General features: G+C 41.1%; 1 protein-coding gene across 2 annotated transcripts in view; it reads right to left on the bottom strand.

The window, feature by feature from the left end:
- Nucleotides 1-20,261: 20,261 nt before the first annotated feature.
- Nucleotides 20,262-21,490, bottom strand: part of CACNG2 (calcium voltage-gated channel auxiliary subunit gamma 2) — a 181,532-nt gene continuing 180,303 nt past the window's right edge. For both annotated transcript variants that reach the window (XM_042466475.1, XM_042466474.1), the window contains one exon: nt 20,262-20,829. In XM_042466475.1, coding sequence (XP_042322409.1) covers nt 20,294-20,829 — 536 coding nt within the window. In that variant the 3' untranslated portion in view covers nt 20,262-20,293. The remainder of the gene's footprint in view (nt 20,830-21,490) is intronic.

Genomic DNA, 21,490 nt, shown 5'->3' on the forward strand with positions numbered 1-21,490 from the left:
GCTGCTTCTCTCTGGTGTATGAACGTTGCCATTTGTGCTAGGCACTTAGAAAATGAGCTCACTTTTGGCATATGGGATTTTGATTGATTGAAGGATCAGCCAGCCAGCACTGAGAGAGATCAGCTCCCCAGAAAAATTTGACTGTACCTTTGAATATGAGTTCAGCCCACCCAAGAGACCTTGCTTTGATCAAGAACCCGTTAAAAGCAGCATTTAATATGACAGATTAATTAGTGAATGTTTGTAAAGAGCTTTCAACATGAAAAGTGCTCTATAAATGCTGAGGATTGTTATTAATGACTATTACATGGAGCCTGCCCCCCACCCTTGGGACTCCTGGGAAGGAGCGGGTACCCTGGAGGCATGTACGGCACAGCTCTTGGCCCTAGGGCCTGTTTGCTTCCCTATCTCTCAGTTCTGATTACCTCATTGCTTTGCAAGAATCCTTCTGGGCTTAGCATATTCACAGTAGGCACACACTCCATATTCATGGCACAAAGATCAAGCCATTCCTCTTTCTCTGGGGAAAGGAATTGCTGATCCATCCCAACCCAAGGCCAGGCAACTGCCTGCTGTCAGGGAATAGCTGGCTGATTTGTGGAGCTCTTCTGGGGATACCCTGTTCCAAAGGCAAGCGTTGTGTTTAAGGCTGCAAGTGCTTCAGTTGCAATGCACTCTCCTGTTATGCATGAGGAAGAACAGACTTCCACTGTCAGGTCGAAGTGTGACAAGCCAATCTATGCAAGCAAATTGAAGGTTAAATATCTGCATCACAACTGGTGTGATGTTCAGGGCTGGCCCTCCCATTAGGCAGAGTGAGGTGGCTGCTTCAGGCAACAGATCTAGGGATGTTGGGGGCAGGAAGAGAAGTTGCTGGAGGATAGAGCTTCAGGTACACTCCATAGTCCACCCTGTGCCCCCTTGGGTAGCCTTTTGTCTTTAGGTGGTGTAGCGATAATATCAGAGTAAGATTCAGTTACCAACCTGGTTGGATTCTATAAATGGAATGTGTGGAGGTGAGGTGGGGGAGTACCATTTTGTACTTTGCTTCAGCAGAACTGGGAAATGTTATTGTTTTGGACTTTGACTCTCAGAATCCACAGCCATTGTGACCATTGGAGTCTGGGACTCCAGCCCTGAACATCACACCAGTTGTGATGTAGTCTAAAGCAGTAATGTTTCTAAGCTGTACACCTCAGGCAGCAAAACATCTTGGGCCAGCCTTGAGAATGTAGTGGCTGGAGTGTGTGGCTGCAGAATGAACAAGGACTGGCCACACAGATGAAATAGCTTGGCTAGCTCAGCTATGGATCTTGATGGATGATCTTGGAACAGTCACTTTCTGCCTAACCTATCTACAGTAACTAGATTTTTATTATGGTCATATAAGTAGGAAATGCAACTATAGGTGCCGTCTGAAGTTGATAAAAGAGTAAAACATAAGAACAACATATTTCAAAGCACATTACTTCCTGCAGTCTTATTTGCAACTCTAAAGGCATCAGATCCCATTTGATCTTGGAAGCTAAACAGGGGCTGCCCCCCCCCCCCCCTTACCTGAGCTTCTTTCTCCTCACCTTCCCACTCATACATTCTGTTCTAGTAGTGAAGGTCTGCTGTCTCAGCCTAGGATTTCCACTGCCCAGTCCTGGATTCGTCCCTTCTCACCTGCTGCCCCTCACCCCTGGAACCTCCTTCCCCCACGAGCCCGAGTCATCACTTCTTTAACCAACTTCGAAACTGAGTTGAAGACTATACTGTTCAGGGAATGTTCCCAGGCATTGCGTTATTGTTATTTAATATTTGATGTTGGTATTTGTTGTTTTTTTAAATTTGTTGCCTGCTTTTTTGTTGAATTCTATCATGTATGATTCTGTATTATATTATATGTACTCCATAGGTAGGTTTATTTTTATCTATTTTATTGATTGTATGTACAGTGCTGTGCAAATCTACAGCACTATATAAATAATAATAATAATAATAATAATAATAATAATAATAATAATACTAGGATGGGAGACGATAAATGAATACCACGTGCTGTATGCTATATTTCTACGGAAGGAATTGGCAAAACCACCTGAGTACTCCGCGCCTGAGAAAACCCTATGAAATTAAGTCAACTGGAGACTTGAAGACACTGTTGCACAGACAGACAGAAACTTTCTCCCCATGGTGGCAGGTGACTCCCATGGCAATGTGGTGGTGAATCTGTTATGGGTTTTAGTTTTAGTTTGATGGTTAGGAGCTAGCCATCATGCTGAACCTATTTTGGGGATTGGATTCAGCACTTTGGACAGCTCTTTCAAAGTCCAGACTAATAAAACCCAGGATTTTACTACAGACATCTAAGATGCCACAATCATGTTAGAATAGGAAACACAAACACATCACTTTGGAGATTATTGTTTTTGCACAGCCTTCAAAAGTGTCATGGTGCTGCTGTAGTCCTTCCTGGGCATTATCTTCTACACACCAGCCTTCATAACCCTGCCTTCTTGACCTATGCTTTTCCCTGCATGCCTTTTGGTCTGTATTTTAATTTTTGTTTTGTTTTGTTTTCAATTGCATGGTCACAGCAATTGATTTAGTAAAAAAAGAAAAGAAAAGAAATCGGGGAAGGGAAAGAAAAACAGCCTGCTTGGGAATAGCAAGGGGGAAGAGGGAGAGGAGCATAATCATGCCCATTTGTGCCATGTGACTGCCTGCATATCGAAACTGCAGCAGGAGGAAGTTATAGCATGTGAATGAATAGTGGAAATGCAGCACAATTATTTTGCCTGTCAATGAAAAGGAGCACTCCAGAAATGGATGGAAGATGAAGCAGCTACAGGACAGATATGATGTCATGTGATAAGATATGGCCAGAGATGCTACTATCTTGCTGTAATTCCACTTTGGAAGCCTTGGGAGATAAAGCCCACAGACTAGATTCACTTGCTTCCCTGACTAGGAAGGCATCAGATGTTAGTTCTTTCCTGACCCATCTCAAGAGATGATTGAGATATCTCCATGCCCTGTCCCCTTCTTTCACATCTCATCCGATGAAGTGATCTGAATTGTGCAAAAATTTACAAAGGTATTTGCAGCCCTTTGGATTGACCTAATTACTACTTGGTATTTTACCTTTCTGGACTATGGTTTCCAGAATCCTTAGACAGCAAGGGCGTTGGTCCTGCTGGTTGAAGGATTCTGGGAATAATGTTCTCAAGGGTAATGTTTGCAAATTTGCAATAAAGAATTCTAATATGGATCCTGGATTTTTCTTATGACCAATATGGGTAACATTTGTGTGTGTGGAACAACTGCATTCCTGATTTGGCACCAAGGGATACAGGATATCAGTGGGAATAGCCTTTGTATGAATATGTTATCAGGTGGGGTGGAGTCTCTGCCTTCCTTATTATTCAAGTGTTCTGCAGAAGTAATTTAAGATGCCTTTCACAGGAGGAAAGATTTACATACATTTCTGAATTCCTATACAGAACTTGATCTTATCTGAGTATGATCATGATTTCCCCTCTGGGAAGGAAGAGAAGTCAAATGCTATTCAAGTTTAATGTAAAAGGAATGTGAAAACAATCATTTAATTCAGCATCCTAGCCTGTGTCTGAAGAGAAAGGAAAGAAAATGAGATCAGATCTAGATTTCTGACACAACCAATGAAATATATCATGTTTCTCTTCCATTATAATGCAGCCACATAACCTGGGAGTGAACAAGAACTGGGAAAATTACTTTTCAAAAGTAATTAGTTACAGCTTGGTTCAAAGGCCCAGAAAAGTAATTATTTAGGAGAAGCTGACAACAGCACACTTGCTTTAAAAAACAACAACACTTTGCTTGCCTGTTTCTCAAAAGTGAATACAAGAGTTACTTTTAGCTAGATTAAAACATCTGAATGTAGTAATGCAAGGTACAGGATGAAGCAACACTTGAATCATAGGATATTCCTTTTCCACCATTTACTGAGGCCACAACCTTGTAATTGTAAAAATAATGTTAAAATTATAATTGCTCAACAAAGGGAGTGAAGTTATTTCTCCTCAAATTACAGTTGCAATGGATGTAACCTACTTATACCATCATTATTGCAAAAATAATTAATTAATAATCAGTTATTTGTTACTAGTTAGTTCCAGTTTCTAGAGTAATTCAGCAGTTTTTTGGCTTTTGATGTACAATTCCCTCTGTTGTGTCTATCCCTGGTTCCTTTCTTGCTTTGCTTCATCCTTTCAACCATAGTGGTAATGCTTCCCAGAGTGTTTGGCAGAAGTTAGCAATGGCTGTGTCTGCAGGAGGCTGTAAAGATATATAATGAGCATGACTTCCATCAGTTGATTGCCTTCAATTGGACTGTTTAGAGCTGAAGATGAAAGTGCAGGATGGGTCTTCCATTGTCATGATGTCATGGGTGTTCCTGCTGATTTGGATCATTGCTTTCTCTCTGGAACCAACATCTCTGGGGGTCCCTAGAATGGAGCATGGTTGGAGTATTGATCTACAGAGACTGAATGGAAATAGGAAACTGAAAGCCTGTAATTATTAGCTTGGTGATAAGGCTTCCTGCTGGCTTCCTGTTGCAGCTAACCAATGTGCAGATAAAAGGGACAGTAGGGAGCTTTGTTTATGCTTTGATACTCGCTTGCTGGAGTGGAGAAGACTTGCTATGTATCAAATCAGCAGAAAACAAGAGAAAGAAAATGATTGGAAGGTAAGGGACATCATGCTATTTTAGAATGGGCAGTACACTTTGGCCAAGCAGTAAATCTGGATCTTCAGAACAGGTAAACAGTCCTAAAGGTTCCCTCTGCTGTTTCATGAGTTAAATATACTCAGAGAGTCCTTATAAATGTACCCAGGATTAATATACTAATTCAATGGTGAGCAAAATGCAAGCCTCCAGATGCAAGCTTTGGTCTGCCACTTTCATCAGACCTAATCAGCAGAGCACATGGTGAAGGATGCTGGGAGTTGTAATCCAAGAAGAGCTGGAGAGAGGCACATTGCCTACCCCAGTTTAAATGCACCCTGCAGTTTCTTTGGGAGTGGGTACCCCATAAAATAACTCTGATTTTGAGTCTGAAGGTTTGGCCTGGAACAGAAGGATTGGCACAGCCTGGGAATGGGAGCAGGATCTTTTTACATAAGCACATATTGCACATGACCCTGAACTGTGAAGACCAGAGATAAATCCTACATGGGCACCTGTGTTCCTCTGTGACTTGTACAGAAAAGGTAGAATGTGTCACATGGGCCAGAGAGAGAGAAGGGGCTTTCTCGCATAGGTCAGCATATGCATCCAGGAGTGAATGGGAATTATTCAGTCAGCAACTGAGCCCTTGAGAGGCTGGGTTTAGAGCACATGCCTTTGAAACAAAGAGAGATGCAAGAGTCTAAGGAGAAAAGAGGAAGGTGAGGAAGGAAGAGGATAGATAGCTGAATGATGGGGAGGTGGGGAATAGGAGACGCAGAGATGGTGTTTACAAGTGACTAAGTGAGTTAGTTGAGGAATTTTAAACTGAGGCCCTGATATTGATCTGTGTGAGATGCAGCACGCAAGAGCAAGGGATGGGAGAAGGAGCAAACTGCAGTGCTATTAATACAGAGGACACACTGAAATCTATTAGTGTCAGGCAAGGAAGCCAACCTGCTGCCGTAACCCTCTCCTTCTCTGGGATTCCTAGCATTTTTGTCATTTGTAGGATGAATGCTATTGTGGGTGATGTTGGAGACAATGATATAAATGTGCCTTCAACAGCCAGAGTGCCGTGGCTAATTTTGCAACTCTTCATAGCAGCCCCAATCGGATAAGAAGATTTTCGGTGCCATTCCTATTGCTTGCCAGCTAAAGTAACATTGGTTTGTGGTTACGCTGATCATGAGCAGGGCTTGTATGAAAATATAACTGTGTATCCTCTCTCCTATAAGCAGAGCTTGGAAGGTGACTTTTGAGAAGAATGAATATGACACGTGAAAGCCATAAAGGGCAAGAAGATGGACAGGATCCGAGGCCATCATGTTCTCAGTTATGGGTGGTTATATTCATTTTTTTAAAAAGTGATGTTCAGAGATCTGCCTGAAAAAAGTGTTTCCATTCAAGGTTCCAATCAGCTATTTCTTCCATACTGGGCATTCTGCTCTTCCTTTCTACATGTTCCATTTCCCCCCCAACTGTCATGCTCCATTCTTTGTTTACAGTGCATGCATGAACAGCCATTTACTTGTTTATTATGGACTATCTATCTATCTATCTGAGGTTCCAAAAACATGCTAATACCTCACTCCTTTTTCTCAGTGGCCTTTAAAAAAAAACACACCTTAAAGTCCTTGTTGAACTCACCAACTGTGTTTGCTACTAGAAGGGTAAAGTTTTTTTCTTCTGTGGATCTTGTTTATTTGATTTGTTGCTGTTGCCATGTGTCTTCAGGTCAACCTTGCCTTATGGTGAGATTTTCCTAGAGTTTTCTTGGCAAGATTTATTCATTGGCTTTCCACAGTTGAGTGGGGATATGCACCCTTATTTCCCAGAGTCTAACACTCAAACAAATAAATGAGTATATAAACTGGCTTCCCACTATCAGGGAGGCCTACAGTGGTACCCCGGGATACGAATGCGCCGCCTTACGAAATTTCCGGGTTACGAAAAAAATCCATTGAAAAAAACTGTTCCGGGTTACGAAGGTTATTTCGGGTTACGAAAAAATTTTTGGTGCTTTTCGGCGCTTTTTCGCACGAAATCGCGGCTTTCGCTATTAGCGCCTATGGGTTTTCGGCTTGCGAAAGCTTTTCGGGTTACGAATGCGGCAGCGGAACGAATTAAATTCGTAACCCGGGGTACCACTGTATTTTGTTAGGGGCAGGATCCATTTTTGGAGCCTTTATCTAGATTCATTTATTATGCTTCATCACTATGCTTAAAGATAGAAAAGACTTGTGGTTGAGAATGTCATGCTATAGTGAATACTGTGTTAACATCATTAAATGTAGCACTATTATAAACCAATATTCTGTGTGAGCATACTGGATAGATTTTACAAAACACCTTAATCTAAAAGCTGTTTTACATTTTTATCTATGAATTTCTTATTCAATCTTGTATATCAAAAGAGGATCTCAGGAATTACTCTTGTTGCAGTGAGTCTATCTCTATTTGGATTGTCAGTTCCAGAAGCTGCTCCTGGGGGATTTTCTTCATTCTTTGTTTCACTGTGTGTTGTATGTTGTGTGCCTTCAAGTGGTTTCTGACTTATGGTGATCTTAAGGCAAACCTATCATGGGGATTTCTTGGCAAGATTTATTCAGAGGAGATTTTCCATTGCCTTTCCCTGAGGCTGAGACCATGTGACTTGCCCAAGATCACCCAGTGGGTTTCATGGCTAAGCTGGGAATCGAACCCTGGTCTCCAGAGTCATAGTCCAATACTCAAACCACTACACCATGCTGAGTTCCAAACAGAGGTTGACAAAGTTACTTTTTTGACAACAATCCTCCAGGGACGTAGCCAAGGGGGGGGTTCTTGGGGTCCGGATCTCCCCTTCCGTTAGATAAAATGAATGGTGTGTGCTGCTGCACCACCGCACCCAAGCCCCATTATAATGGTGGCACTTAGTCTGGAACCCCTCCCTTCCCAAAATCCTGGCTACGTCCCTGAATCCTCAGAATTCCCAGCCAGCCTGAGTAGTGGTCATGCTGGCTAGGCATTTCTGGGAGACCTAGTCCAAAAGGTAACATTACCAAAACTAATTTATCTCCCATGCTGATTAAAATCTACACAAACAATTCAAAGAAGTTATCTGGTAGGGTTGCCATATCCAGTTTGGCTGGGATTTACCCAAATTCTAGGCATGCCTCCTGATGCACATTTAGCTGCATATGGCTTGGATTCCAAGTTTCATTTTCTAAAAAATATAAGTTGATAGCCTTTGTAGGAGCCAGGATATAGGGCAAAATGTGTTGTCACTCTTCTGTCTACTTTCTTCCTGAAAGTAGTCTGCCCCTGCCTTTCAGTTCTGAGGGAAGGGAGGACAGATATGGATGGCAGAGTGGACAAAGCATACTGTGCGGTTGTCAGGTGAGGTGAGGGAAGGAACAGGAGAGAAGGGGAATGTGCAATGGAGTGCAAGAAGCAAGGGAGGGGTGCATGATGAAGTTGTGAAGTAAGGTGAGGAAGGAGGAGGAGAGAAGGGAGATTGAACAGTGGAAGTGGCAGTGTGTAAAAAACAAAAGCATTGTGACAGTGGATTTATTGCACACAGCTTTTAAACTTCCATAAAAGTTTGATAATAGTGCCTTTGACAATATCTATTGCATGATGCCATCTCTCTTTTGTTGCTGCCTTATCCTGTGAGCATGGTTAGCCCACACCTTGCCACTGATGGAAAAACCTGTTAATAAGATTTCAGTAGCACTAGCCCTCTGATGTGATAAGTCACTCCTGTGGCAGTTCCAGGATTTCACAGTCACAGGGTAACAAGAGGTCCTCCTATTTCTGAATATGTCCTACATTATGTCTGGGAGTCCAGGAGGAATTGCAAAACAACCTCTATTTGTAGCCATAAAACCTGTCCTCGTGTCTTCCCAGCAGGCCAGCTCAACAGGTTTATCACTGCTGCAAAGAGCGTGTTAGTTGCAGCCTATGGAGAAGATTGTTGCTAACAATGTGGTGGTTTTGCTTGTTTTTTCTGACAGAGGTATAGAAAGGAAAGGAGGATCTGGGTTGTTGAAGCAGATCAGCAGCACCAAGGGGAGCGGGGGTGAAAGTGTGCAATTTGGGTTGAGGAAGAAGCAAGAGGGATGAGAGAAGAAATAGCTAGTAGAGTATAATTTCAAGCATTTGTTTTGCTCAGAGTTCAGTAAGTATATTGCAAGCCAATAAAACATTTTAACAAAGACACATTCATCAGGGAAAAGATGGTAGAGTACATAATAAAATACAGTATATGTAATATTAGCTATAAATGAATAATATGAAATGAATTTATATTTATACTAGTGTTTTTACCTTTTATCTGGGAATGTCCTACATTTTGTGTTGTCTTGTCCACCTTTGTGGTTATGACATCTAGTCACCCTGTAAGTCACATGATCTTAGTGTCTTCTTCTCTCCATCTCTCCCTTCCCTTCACAGAACTGTCCTTTCTTGTTTCCTATTTTCCATTTTTCTTTTTTTCTTTTGATTAAATTGCATTTGCATAACTTTGGAATTGAGTTGAAAGAGAGCAGGAGGGATCTGCAACAGCCTGGTAATAAGAGATGTGCAGTAGGGAGTGAAAGTGGTATGTACGTTGTTCCCTTCATTAATGTGATTGCTGTGAGAATGGAGGTGCTGTGATAAACTTAGTTGTCAGTTGAGGCAAATAAGATGGTTCTGATAAAAACATCACTGGAAGTTCCTGCACACATTTTTTAAAAACATTGTTGTTCTTTTATTTGTGCTATAGCTGTGGATGTACATGTGCACTTTACGTGATTCCCCTCTCCTTACTAATCTCCACAACAACTTTATAGGGTAGGTTTGCTGAAAGGCAGTGATGGCCCAAAATTACATGGTCAATTCCTTGATTAAGCAGAGATTTGTCTAGCATCCCTTTCCCAAGTCCAGCACTTCAGGCATTACTCTATATTAGTTTTTTCTCTTAAGTTGTTACTATAAAAATGGTATGATGGTTGCAATGTAGTGGATGAAAAAGGCAATTATAAATGTGCCTAATTTTCACAATTCTAATTAGAATAATTCTAATAAATATTCTAATTAGAATAATTGGCAGAATTAGAATTTGCATAATATGCAAAATAGATGCACAGACTTGAGGAACTAGAATATGGCAATTCTACACTATTGTCCCTGCTTCCCAAATGCAGCCATCTTATTTTCCATAATGGTAGGGCTAGCCCTAATCCTCCTACAATTTCCTTGTGTTGTTAACAGACAAGTGTTATTTTCATTCACTCTGATGAAAGTTTTTGCTGTGAAAAGTTCCGAAGCCATTTGTTTTTAACAAGGGTGGCTTTGCTATTTTCATAATCTCATGCCTTCTTGTTGTTCTATTAAAACCTGTAATCAGCTTAGTGTATCCCTGGGCAGAAAAGTAGGGTTCAGAAAAGAGAATTCATCAAAAAGGCTGTCTGAATGGCATGAGATGTCAGAGAAACTCAGGCCACAAAGTGAGTACTGAGTTGAAAGAAAAAAGCTGGACAATAAGATCAATAGAACCTGTGGCTGGACAGGTTTCTGGAAGTATATCTGCCATATATGCTTCTATAAGCCTTTCTAGCTACTGGCTCCATATTGCTGTCAATTGAGACTACATCCAGCTGTTATGAATGTGGAATGAACTGTGATGAGAGAATGCCTCAGTGCAAATTAATTCGCAGATCTATGCATGCTGTCGGCACATATAGAGTTGTGTTGCATAACGTTCCATTCCTTTGTAGAAATGGTCAACTGTGAAAAGCAGATAGAATTCAGACAAAGCCGGTTAATCTAGAAAATCAGTATGCAAAGGGATCTTGTAGCACCTTTGAGACTAACTGAGCCAAATATGTTGTTGCATTAGCTTTTGTAGACTTGGGCTGCATTGGCACTGCAGATATAATCCAGTTTGACATCCCTTCATATGCCATGACTCAATGCTATGGGATTCTGGGAATTATAATTTCTTATGACACCAGAGCTCTCTGACAGAGAAGGCAAAATATCTCACAAAACTACAGTTCCCAGAAATCCATAGGATTGAGCCGTGGCAGTTAAAGTGGTGTCTTACTGGATCATTTCCGCAGTGTGGATACAGTTCAAGTCTACTTCCTCAGATGCAGAAGTAGGCCAAGTCTATGAAAGCTTATGCTACAACTTCTTTTGCTCAGTCTCAATGATGGTACCAGATCCCATTGCATATTCTAAAAAGGAGAATCACACAGCTATGGAGATCCATTTACACAAGATGTTTAAGTTAATTAGTCATGTGTCTTTTAATAAATGCTTTCTTTGAGATTAAATTTCCATACATTTGGATATTCAGAAAGCTATTTGTTCTAAACTAAAGGGGAAAAAATATATATAGTTTTTTTTTACCAGGCTACACAGGAAGCACCATAAATTTCAATAGAGTTCTTTGGTCTGGAAATTTTGCAAACCTGTAGTCCTATTATTGCTTGAATAATGGCTGTCACCTAATTGGTCCTCTTCCTCACTTGGATGAATCCTCCAAGAGGTATAATGAAGACCAGTATTGTGCAGGTATGTGAGAGAACCTTGAATTAATTCCTTCCTGTGATTAATTGCTTTTCAATATTACGATTTGTTCTTAATATTATAACTTGTGTTTTTGTAAATCTGTACCTTTTAAATACCTTGTTGTGAACTACCCTGAGTCTCAGATTTGGAAGAGAGGTGAAATATAGATAACTCCTCATTCTCTCTACCCTGTCATTCCAGTGGGGTTAAAATGAGGGAGGTGTGTGTGTGTGTGTGGGGGGGGGAAGGAGGTGTGTGTTATGTGAAAGTAATAAGGGATCTCTTTTAAAAATGGTAAGAGCTAATAACCTGAAATAACTTTATCTTTTTCTTCTTTTCTCCCTGTTTTTGAATCATCAAAAGATTATACAGTATGCTGTTGTTTAAGCTCGTAACATGGGAATCTGTCCTATACGGAATCAGATCACACATCATGCAGCACATTATTTTGTTGACTATATGATTTCTTACAGCAGCCCTTCCATATCCCATCTGGCAGTGCCAGGGAGTGATCTTGGGAAAAATAGCTCATGGTAAGACCTCAGAAAGTGGTGAGTTCCCTTTCATTGAAGGTTTTTTAAATGGATATTTCACGTTCATCTCTAAGGAACATTTTCATTGTAGGTCACTGCACTGGCAAGGGGTTGGGTTACCGTTAGATAGTCCTTGGAGTCCTTTCCAACTCTCCAGTTCTATGATTTTGTAACTGTCTGTGTGTGACGCATGTGCTGTACTGTTGAGCCACAGCTTTTGAGTGTATTGGCAAAAGGCAACATACGCATGTAGCAAGACAACCAAGAAAACATTTTCCAAAAATAATTTGGAAAGAAGTTTACAGTGTAATACTATATATGCCTATTCAGAAGTAAATCTCTTTGATCTCTGTGGGATTTATATTAAATGTTTGGGTAATTTGAAGGTTTTATGTATTCAGTTTACTGTTTTGGTAGTAGTGGCCATTTTTGGCTAGTTCTAGTAAATATAAATAATGTTTAAATGTGAAGCTAATATATTAATTACATTCAGAGACATAACCTTCTTAGTCTGGAATACCAGTATGCAAAGGGATCTTGTAGCATCTATGAGACTAACTGAGAGAAAGAAGTTGTAGTGCTAGCTTTTGTAGGCCCCAGTCCCACTACATAATAAACCGGTTTGCAAACTGGTTTGAAGTGGTTTAAATAGCCCTTGTTCACACTTGTGCTGAATCCCTGGCACAATTTGTCAAGGAGGGCCTGGTGCTAGACCCATTTAAAGCGCTTCTTCCGGATCCACTAAATTCCCTGTGTCTTTTGTGATAAATTGATTCAGTGCTAGTGTGAATGGGCTGCAGATAGGAATCGGTTCCTGTGGCATGGTCACCCCGATGAGGTGACTCCATGTTAAATCAATCCATCACTGAATGTGAATGCAAAGTGGATTAAACTGAAATGGGTAGGTAACTCAAAGGCTGGAATAGTGCGAACGTCTATTTAGCTCTACATCACATTATTGATTCAACTCCAAAAACGATTTATTTTGTAGTGGGAATGAGGCCGTAGATTCAGTCTACTTCTTGAGATTTGAGAAAATAGATTAAATCTATAAAAGTTAATGATACAACTTCTTTCACACATGAATAATATTATTTAACAAATAACACAACAAATAAATTTTGTGACTGTTCTCCTAACAGTTGAATGCAAACAAATCTGATTTCTATTATGATGAATGCTAATGCTTTCAGCCTCCACCCTCCTTTACACAATTGGAGTAGACCCACATTTAAAGACATAGACTAGCTGATGGCTTAGGAACTGGTGCTGATCGGTGGACCACTACTTTGAGTACCATGTTAGATTTTTAAAATTACATATCCTGAGTGGCAATTTGTATCCAGATCTTATTCCCAGTAGAGTATACCATGCATACCTTCTGCCTCTTCAGCCTTTGCAGATGACATTAAAGAACTTCAACTGAAGAATTCCTTTGCTGGTGGGATCATAGAAGGTAGAGTTCTGTTGATGCCTGGAAGTAAACAATCAAACCCTGCAAAGGTATTGCATTTTGTAACATGATGGAGACGGTAGGATTGGCTAAAAGAAGGTCTAATTTTGAATTCAGGGATAAATAATGTGCAATTTTGGTACAATTTCCAGGTGTTGGCATTAATTAAATTAGGGCCATGTGACTGTCTGTTCAAATGGTCCCTTCAAAACAGTCATTCTTAGCCATTCACAACTTATATCAAAGAACCTGGGTCTCACCATGACAGAAATAAAAATCCACTTCTTCTAGGAAGAACATTTATAAGTTTACAAGGCATTCTCTTATTATGTTCAGGGGTTTAGCTACATCAGAAAGGTAGAATGAGGACATTGCCCCCCCAATAACTATTCTGCCCCCCAAATGAAATGTTCCTTCACTCTGCAAATTTCTAGCATTTCAGTAACTGAACATTTCAGCGGAGCATTTCGAAATATAGTTTAGGCATCCAAAGAGAAGAGTTGGGCAAGGTTACTGAGGGTAAGTGAACACAGCAAATGTTAGAGTTCTAGGTGTGAATGATTTCCAGGGTCTTGCTCTGTAGTGCTAGAAATTTGATAGCTGAAGGAAAATTTCATGATGAAGGAAAATTTCCTATCTAGGAGAAAAGTCTTCATCCCTCTTCCCATGGATACTTTACATAGCTTCCTGTTTTTCTCATGCTCTCAGTTCTTACACATGTTACACTATAGCATATGAGTGTGAAAGCATAGACTATATTTCTCTAAGTCTCTAAAGTGGAAGATCAGCAATTTTTTTGCTAAAGTGCCAGGGACTAGTATCAAAATTGTGCCATATTATTATCATGTTTTCTTTCTTTTCTGGAAACTTGCTGCAAATCGACAGCCTACAGTATATGGCTTGTGGACTGACACAGATCTGTACTCACTTGGATCTGTGTTCACTGAATTGTACTCCCTAGACCAGCCCTAGATCTTGCTGTTGTTGTTGGGTGCCTTCAAGTCGTTTCTGACTTATGGCAACCTTACCACAGAGTTTTCTTGGCAAGATTTGTTCAGAGGAGCTTTACTTTTGCTTTCCTCAGAGGCTGAAGAGTGTGACTTGCCTAAGGCCATAGGTGGGTTTCCACGATTGCACAGAGATTTGAACCCTGGTCTTGAGTCATACTCCAGCACCTAAAGCACTACAGCATACTGGCTTGTCTCTTTACATATAGAGCAAATGAACAAAAATCTGGCACTGGAAATCAACTTAATTCTTCTACTGTGCATTTTTTTCCTATACAAAAGGATGTCTCTTTCAGAAGGGGGAATTCTAACATTAATCTCTTGCCCCAGTTATACATTCCAAGAGAAAATATACCTCCTAATTCTGCCAAAACTGGCTCACAAGTAAGAACAAAGGTAAGCCAAAAAGCAGAGCTTCACATCTGAAGACCAGCCTCAAAACTTACTAAGGAATCTATGGATCAGCATCAGGAACCACAATGGTTGACCAACTGGAAGCAACTTTTCAGAATCTCAGGCAGCATGTGTAAAAGTTACTTTTTGGACTACATTTCCCAGAATTCCCTAATTAGCATGGTCTTATTAGCTAGGAGACTCTGGGTGCTGTAGCTCAAACTGCGGGGGAAAAAATCTAGGTTCCGATGACAAACTGTTTCACACCATCTTGACTACTGATATAAAATCTAATGTTTGCTTCCTTCAAATATGGCTATGGAAGGGAGTCCATATATTCTGATTTGGTGGGACCTGAAATATTACTTCTATCCACATGAACCTTGCTGTCAGTTAGGACTTGTATCAAAGCCATATCCCTGGTTCCTCCAACTGCTGGTTAGATGAGTAAATGCTGGACAGAAGGCTTCACCTTTTTCGTGTGGTTGCTTTTCAGCTGATATCCGAACTGGAAGTTGATATCAAAATTGAGGGTACCTGGAGCACAGGAGGGGAGAAAAATTGCCCCATACTCACTACAATTGTGAACCTGTCTTAAGGTCTGAATGGCATTTGAGGTTTAGACTGTCTCTTGGATTGTGATATGTATAAAAAAATATGTGGTCTGCTTCTCCTGTTTTAGCTGTGTTGTTCATACTTTGTGTGTGCATGTGCCTTTGAGTTCTCTGTCAACTTATGGTGACTCAATGAATATCAAGGTTCTCTTAGGCCAGGACTATTCAGAGGTAGTTTGCCATTGCCTATTGAAATTTAGCCTACAATACTTGGATCCCAGTCACACTACACAGTTATGACCATGTTATTCCACTTAACTGTTATGGAACCCTGGGACTTGTAGTTTGGCAAGGCACTACAATGCTCTAGCTGAGACTCCTGAATGCTCTTCTAAACACCGCAAATCCCAGGAGTCCATAGGATGGTGTCATGGCAATTAAAGTGAATGGGCCCCTGCTATTTCTTGGTGGTCCCCCATCCAAGTACTAATCAGGCCTTATTCTGCTTAGCTTGCAAGATCAGATGGGATCTGGTGCCTCAGGATATTTAGGCTCATTGCTGTGCTTAATACTGACAGCATTGTTCAAGTCTTCCTCCTTTGGAAGTGTTTTTTAAATAAGACAGGTCATAAACTTTGCTGTTAGGACATGTGGTTCAAGCCTCTTATTATCCTCTTTTGTAGTCTCAGTTCTCTCAGAGCCTGGCAGAGTTACTTTTTTGGATTACAGTTCCCAGAATCCTTAGGCAGTATAACCAGTGTCTTCTGGGAGCTGTAATTAGAAAAGAAAATTCCTTGAGCTTTTGTTTCCATTCTGTAGATTGGAAATTAAAATGACCATTCACCTAGGATTATACTGTAAGGGTAAAGACAAGAAAAAGGACTGTAAAACAATTAAATGTATTAAAGTATGAATAATGTAAGAGAGAGGAAAAAAGCCCGAGGCCTTAGTAGTAAAATAAATGCTTAAATAATACTGTCTACCTCAGAGAACCTCTTTCTGCCTCTATCCATTTATAATGGATATTCTACCAACAACAGTAATCTAGCAAACAAACAGTATATTGTGAAAATTGGATGTTTTAGTGGAAATCTAAAAAATACCCATAATAAATCCACCTGTCAGAGAAGACCAAACAATTCACATGTATATTTACTTGAGACAGAAAACAGAAATATCCATCCCCACCCTCCTACATACTCTACTTTTGCTGCTTCCATTTCTTTCAACCATATATTGAGAGAGAAAAAAAAAAACAGATTTCTTGCTGATCAGGCCTTAAACTATAAGAAAATGGCCTCCATTCACTTTGATATGGACCCTCTTTTCTCAGGGATTTCTCCGTAAAGGAAAACAGCCCCTTGCTTTCAGCACCCAGACAAACCCACATAAACAAGGAGCAAGTTATATTAAAAAAATCTTTATTTCATGTACCAGGATTTTTTGTGTGTAATTTTCTTCTTTTTAAAATTTTTCTTTTTAACAGTCTGAAAAAAAAACACAAAATAAAGAAAATGGAGGTTTGTTTCTTGAACTGGTTTGAGCTGAACATATGCAGTATCCTTGGAAAAAAATTCTCCATCAATCCGAGTCCTCCCTCTTCTTCCCCCCTTTCACCCTCCCTCTCTCTCTCACACACACATGCGTGTGCATGTACACACACACACACACACACACACACACACACACACACACACACACCATGCACACCACACATGCATTCATCTTTATTCAAACAGAAAAGCTCAAGAACTCTACAGTTATCAAGTTCTCAAAAGCAGCTTTGGGATTTAAACCAACAATTCCGTCCTTTGCCTAGGCTAGAGTGCAGGAAACCAATTTAAACTCATCTCTGGGACTTTGGATAATGGTTTTATTGAACCCTTTCTGCCCTTTGCATTGTTAATAGGTTTTCAGGCTGAGGCTTGGGATTTAGCAGGAGTTCTAGACATTCACTATAGAATGGGGTGTTCCATATTGATTACTAATGTCACCCAAGCTGTCTTGTGGCTCTTCAGCCGTGACGGACCTCTCCTGCAGATGCCTGTGGAGAATTCATTCTGCCACCAGCTCAGCATTCCCACATACTGTTCACTCACCCTGCCCTGGGAAGGACTCCATTCTCCTCTGTAAGAGAAGCAAAATGGAAGAAAGCAGCATTAAACTGGGCGGCTAGTGCTCAGTATGTCTTTTCTTATTCCTGATCCCATTTAGATTTCTGCAGGAACTGAGCAGCTGTGGGAAGCAAAGACTCTTTGAACTCGAGGGACACCAGCATGAGTGGGAAGAGTCTATAAAGACTGAGAGGAATGATTAGATCCCACTCAGCAAACCAGCCGTAACCCAAAATCTTGCTCCTTCAAGGTGACACGAAAGGCCTTGGGCCTCTCTTTTGGTCCAGCCCAGATTTGCACTTAAAAACTAACTCGTTGCCACATGCTGGCTGAACCATAATCTCTGCTTGCTCTACCCATCAGTACCTTGTGAGACCTGGATTTTCTTTCTCTTCCAGGAACCATGTTAACAGAGGCAATGGATCCTCACATATTATTGGCATTCAGCAAAATGATCCCAACTAAGAAGCAGCAGGATCGAGTGTCCCTTATGAAGATTATGATGATTTGAACGTTTGCTGTGAATCTATTGTGACTGCTGCCTATGAAGGACTGAAATGAAGGTAGGAAGGGAGCTATGCACTATGTCAGGGCATACCTGTTGCATGGCTGCAAACCAGAAGGAACTGCTGTTGAACCACTAATGATGAGTGATAAGCAAAGATCAGGCATGTTACAAGGAAAGGTGATATTTTCCAGAATGAGCAAGGACAGCATAGCAAGCGAGGATTTTGGATTGGACAGTCCAGGCCTATCCCCAAAGTAGAAATGGGAGGTTTAGTCTCTTAGACTGTAAACATTGTCCCTTCCCCACAAGATGGACATGAGCTGCAGGAATGGGAAACATGGACCCTACTACCACCTTTCTGCTTACTACTCAGCTACTAAAGGCACGGGAGCCCCTTTCAGATAAGGGTCTGGCAAGGCCTAATTGTAGGCCTGCCGTAGCATTATACAGTGACTCTTTACAACCACAAACAACAGCAGAGAGTCCTCAGTTGATGGAAACTTGGGGACCAGGGAAGACATTATTTGTGGGACTCTCTTCCCCTGAGCATTTATACTGCCATCTTGTTCCCTTCCAAGGACTCCCACCTCACCTCATTCAGGCAGACCTCCTATGGCAGAGGCACCATAAATTATGTCCTCCTTTCTATTTGCCATAGATGTCCTTGATGGGAGGATGATGTTGAATTGGAATCCCTAAGGAGGTTGAGCTCCAGGATTATCCTTTTTCTCTTTCTTTTGAAAGTTGTAGACCTGCCAGATTTCATAAAGGACAACCTAGCTCCCTGGACTTTCAACACAGTTTAGAAGAATATGAGTGGTTGCAATTTTTCCCATCACGTGCTGTGGTAGTGAGAAAAGCTGCACCTAGCAAAATTCTTCCTTTTGCATTCTTAAAAACTCAAGGCCAGAAGGGATTCATGCTAATCTTGGCAAGCCAAATGCTGATCAGGTGGCTCTTTTATGTAAGGCAGGGCGAGCCAACAGTCATTGGGTGACTGGCAAGAGAATGAAATTAGAAAATAACATTTCATACCATGTACTTGTCATTGGAGCTAAGTCTTGGTTGGTGAGTATGGGAGGGATGCTACAGTTAAATCTGGCAAGAAGGCTTATCCTTGAAACAGGAAAGGTAGCAACATAAACCAAATGGAAGTCAGCAGCAAGTAGGAACCATTCTGCCTGTCTGCTTCTCTTTAAGCCTTGGAGGGAAGGCAGGGGAGCATCACATTTGCCTACCCCGAGAGGGAATGTAGCAGAGGTCTCCAGTGTCATGTTTAGTCCTTGTTCAGTATTCCGAACCCAGCATTAGCAGCATCTATCTCTCCTTGGGAGGAGATCTCTTTTCCCCCAGCCCAAAGTTCTCATGGCCTGTGGGGGAAATACAACCCACTCCAAACAGCTGACCAAGTTCTAGGAGTCTTTTTAAAAGTTTCTGTTGTTTGTTGCTGAATGGATTCGATTTCCATTTTCTCCTTAGAAGCCTCTCAACCCCTAAGAATTTAGTTTTCACAGTTTTCAAGCTGGAAAAAGAAAAGATGAAAAGAAAAATACTATCTGGCTTTCTTGCAAGTAAATCCACTTATTATATTTACATTTATTTATAGTTAGTTTTCTTTTATTAAAAAATTGCCACTTTTTTTTATGAAACTTTTTTTTTTTTTTTTTGCAATGTCACTGTTTAACCCCAGGATAGCCACATGGTTGTGAAGCTGAGTTGATCAGCCTGAACTTTCTGAAACCTAGAGATCAGTAAATCAGCATTAACCCTTCGAGTCCTCAAGGATAGAAAGGTTACTGTTAAGCCCTGTGGACCCAACAAGAATGTGTTGAATCCCCAGTCACTCCAAGGGCTTCAGGAAGTTATTTCAGGCAGGCCCCAACACAAGTGTGAAGAAAGGCATCTACAGAGAAACTAAGTCCTTGCATTTTTACCACTGCCTGGAGATCCTCAGGAACCTACAAGTCCACAGTGGGTTAAAAGCAGAAAGAAAACAAACTAAAAAAACAAACAAAAAACAAACCAAACTTAAAAGTACCCCCACCCCCAAATCCAAAGAGCTGCCTCCTCTTCATCCCACTTGGTTTTCTTTTTTAAATTATTATTAATTTTTTTTGTTATTTCTTGGTTCCTTTTTTAAATCTGTTTTTATTAAATGTTAAAATAATGGTACATGGGAAATCATGCATTTTCTTTTAAATTTATTTTCTATTTTTAATATTTTTAAATTTATTTCTCTTGATTTTTTTGAAAGTTTTTTTCTCTTTTTCATTTTTTTCAGCATTTTGTTTCTTTTCGGATGTTTCACTTATGTTTTTGTTTCTTTTCTTTTCTTTTTGTTTGTTTGTTTTTTGCTTTTGGAAGGTTTCCCCAGGGTTGCTTTCTCCTCTCCCCACCCTGCCGCCCTCCCCCACTGCTCCCTCCCCTTCTGCACCCAAGTCCCACACCCACCTTCCCTGTTCCCCCCCATTTTCAGCCCCCTCTCGACGGCTTCATACAGGGGTGGTCCGGCGGTTGGCTGTGTTAGTGTGGATAGAGTCCTTGTTTTCTTTTTGGATACAGTTGTGAACTTGGAGGAAGCTGTTATCCCTGTCTGAATTGTAGGTGGCGGTGGGGGTAGTGGCAGCCTTCATGGGGTCCCTGGTCAGGGTATACATCGAGATCTCTGTGGATGGGAGGGTGTTGAACCCTTTGATCCCGACGGGAGAGGCATCCCTGGAGTGTGAAGGCTCAGTGGAACGGGAACTGGAGCGACTGCGTCTCTGATAGCGGTAGCGGTAGCTGGGTATGCGGGTGATGGCAGAGGACTGGAGGTAGTCCGTGGCATGAGCACTGGCACGCAGCTGTTTGTGCCGGTCAATAAACATGTGTACGGCCAGCACTCCCACCATCTCAGCTATAATGAAGGACAGGGCTCCGAAGTAGAAGGACCAGCCGTAAGAGTAACTGTTCTTCTTGGAGTCACTTTTCGAGGGGTCTCCAGCATTGGCTGATATGTACACAATGATGCCAATTATATTACTCAGACCTGAGGACAAAGGGCAAGGGAGAAGAAACCATTAGAATCAGAAGAAAAAAGATTCCACCTCATTTCTTGACCAATAGCTGTTTGGGAGTGGCATGGTCTGCCTCACAGGGTGGTGGACAACCCTTCTTTGAGGTCCTTAAGCAAAGGTTGGGTGGCTATCTTTTGAGACTTTTTTAGTTATGTATTCCTGCATGGTGGTGATGATGGGGTTGCACTAAAAGACCCTTGTAGTACCTTCCAACTTGATGGTTCTGTGATTCTATGAATGCTGATGAGATTGTCCCCTTGGAGCCATATGTATTAACCGAGGAAGTCTTGATGTCATGGGTGACTGCTGGGTGATTTTAGGGAAAAATTATCCCCCCAGTGACCCAAAATGACATGACCATGTTTTAAAAACAGCATCTGAACAGCACAGCTACCAACTGTAGCTTTTGTGTAATCCATCTGATGTGTGGGTTGGAGGTACAGTTTTTTTGTCACTCATTTTAGTCCCTTATGATTAACAGGAAGTAGCCCCTCCATGTGCTGCCCCAGTTCCTGACATTGCACAAATACACTCCTGTGTTGACCATCTGCAAAGGGGCACCTGCACATGAGTGCACGTAGCCAATCTGCACATTTGGGGGCCCATTGTATATGTCTATGCACTCCACTGAGG

This window comes from Sceloporus undulatus, chromosome 5 (assembly GCF_019175285.1).
Source record: "Sceloporus undulatus isolate JIND9_A2432 ecotype Alabama chromosome 5, SceUnd_v1.1, whole genome shotgun sequence".
Taxonomy (NCBI): Eukaryota; Metazoa; Chordata; class Lepidosauria; order Squamata; family Phrynosomatidae; genus Sceloporus; species Sceloporus undulatus.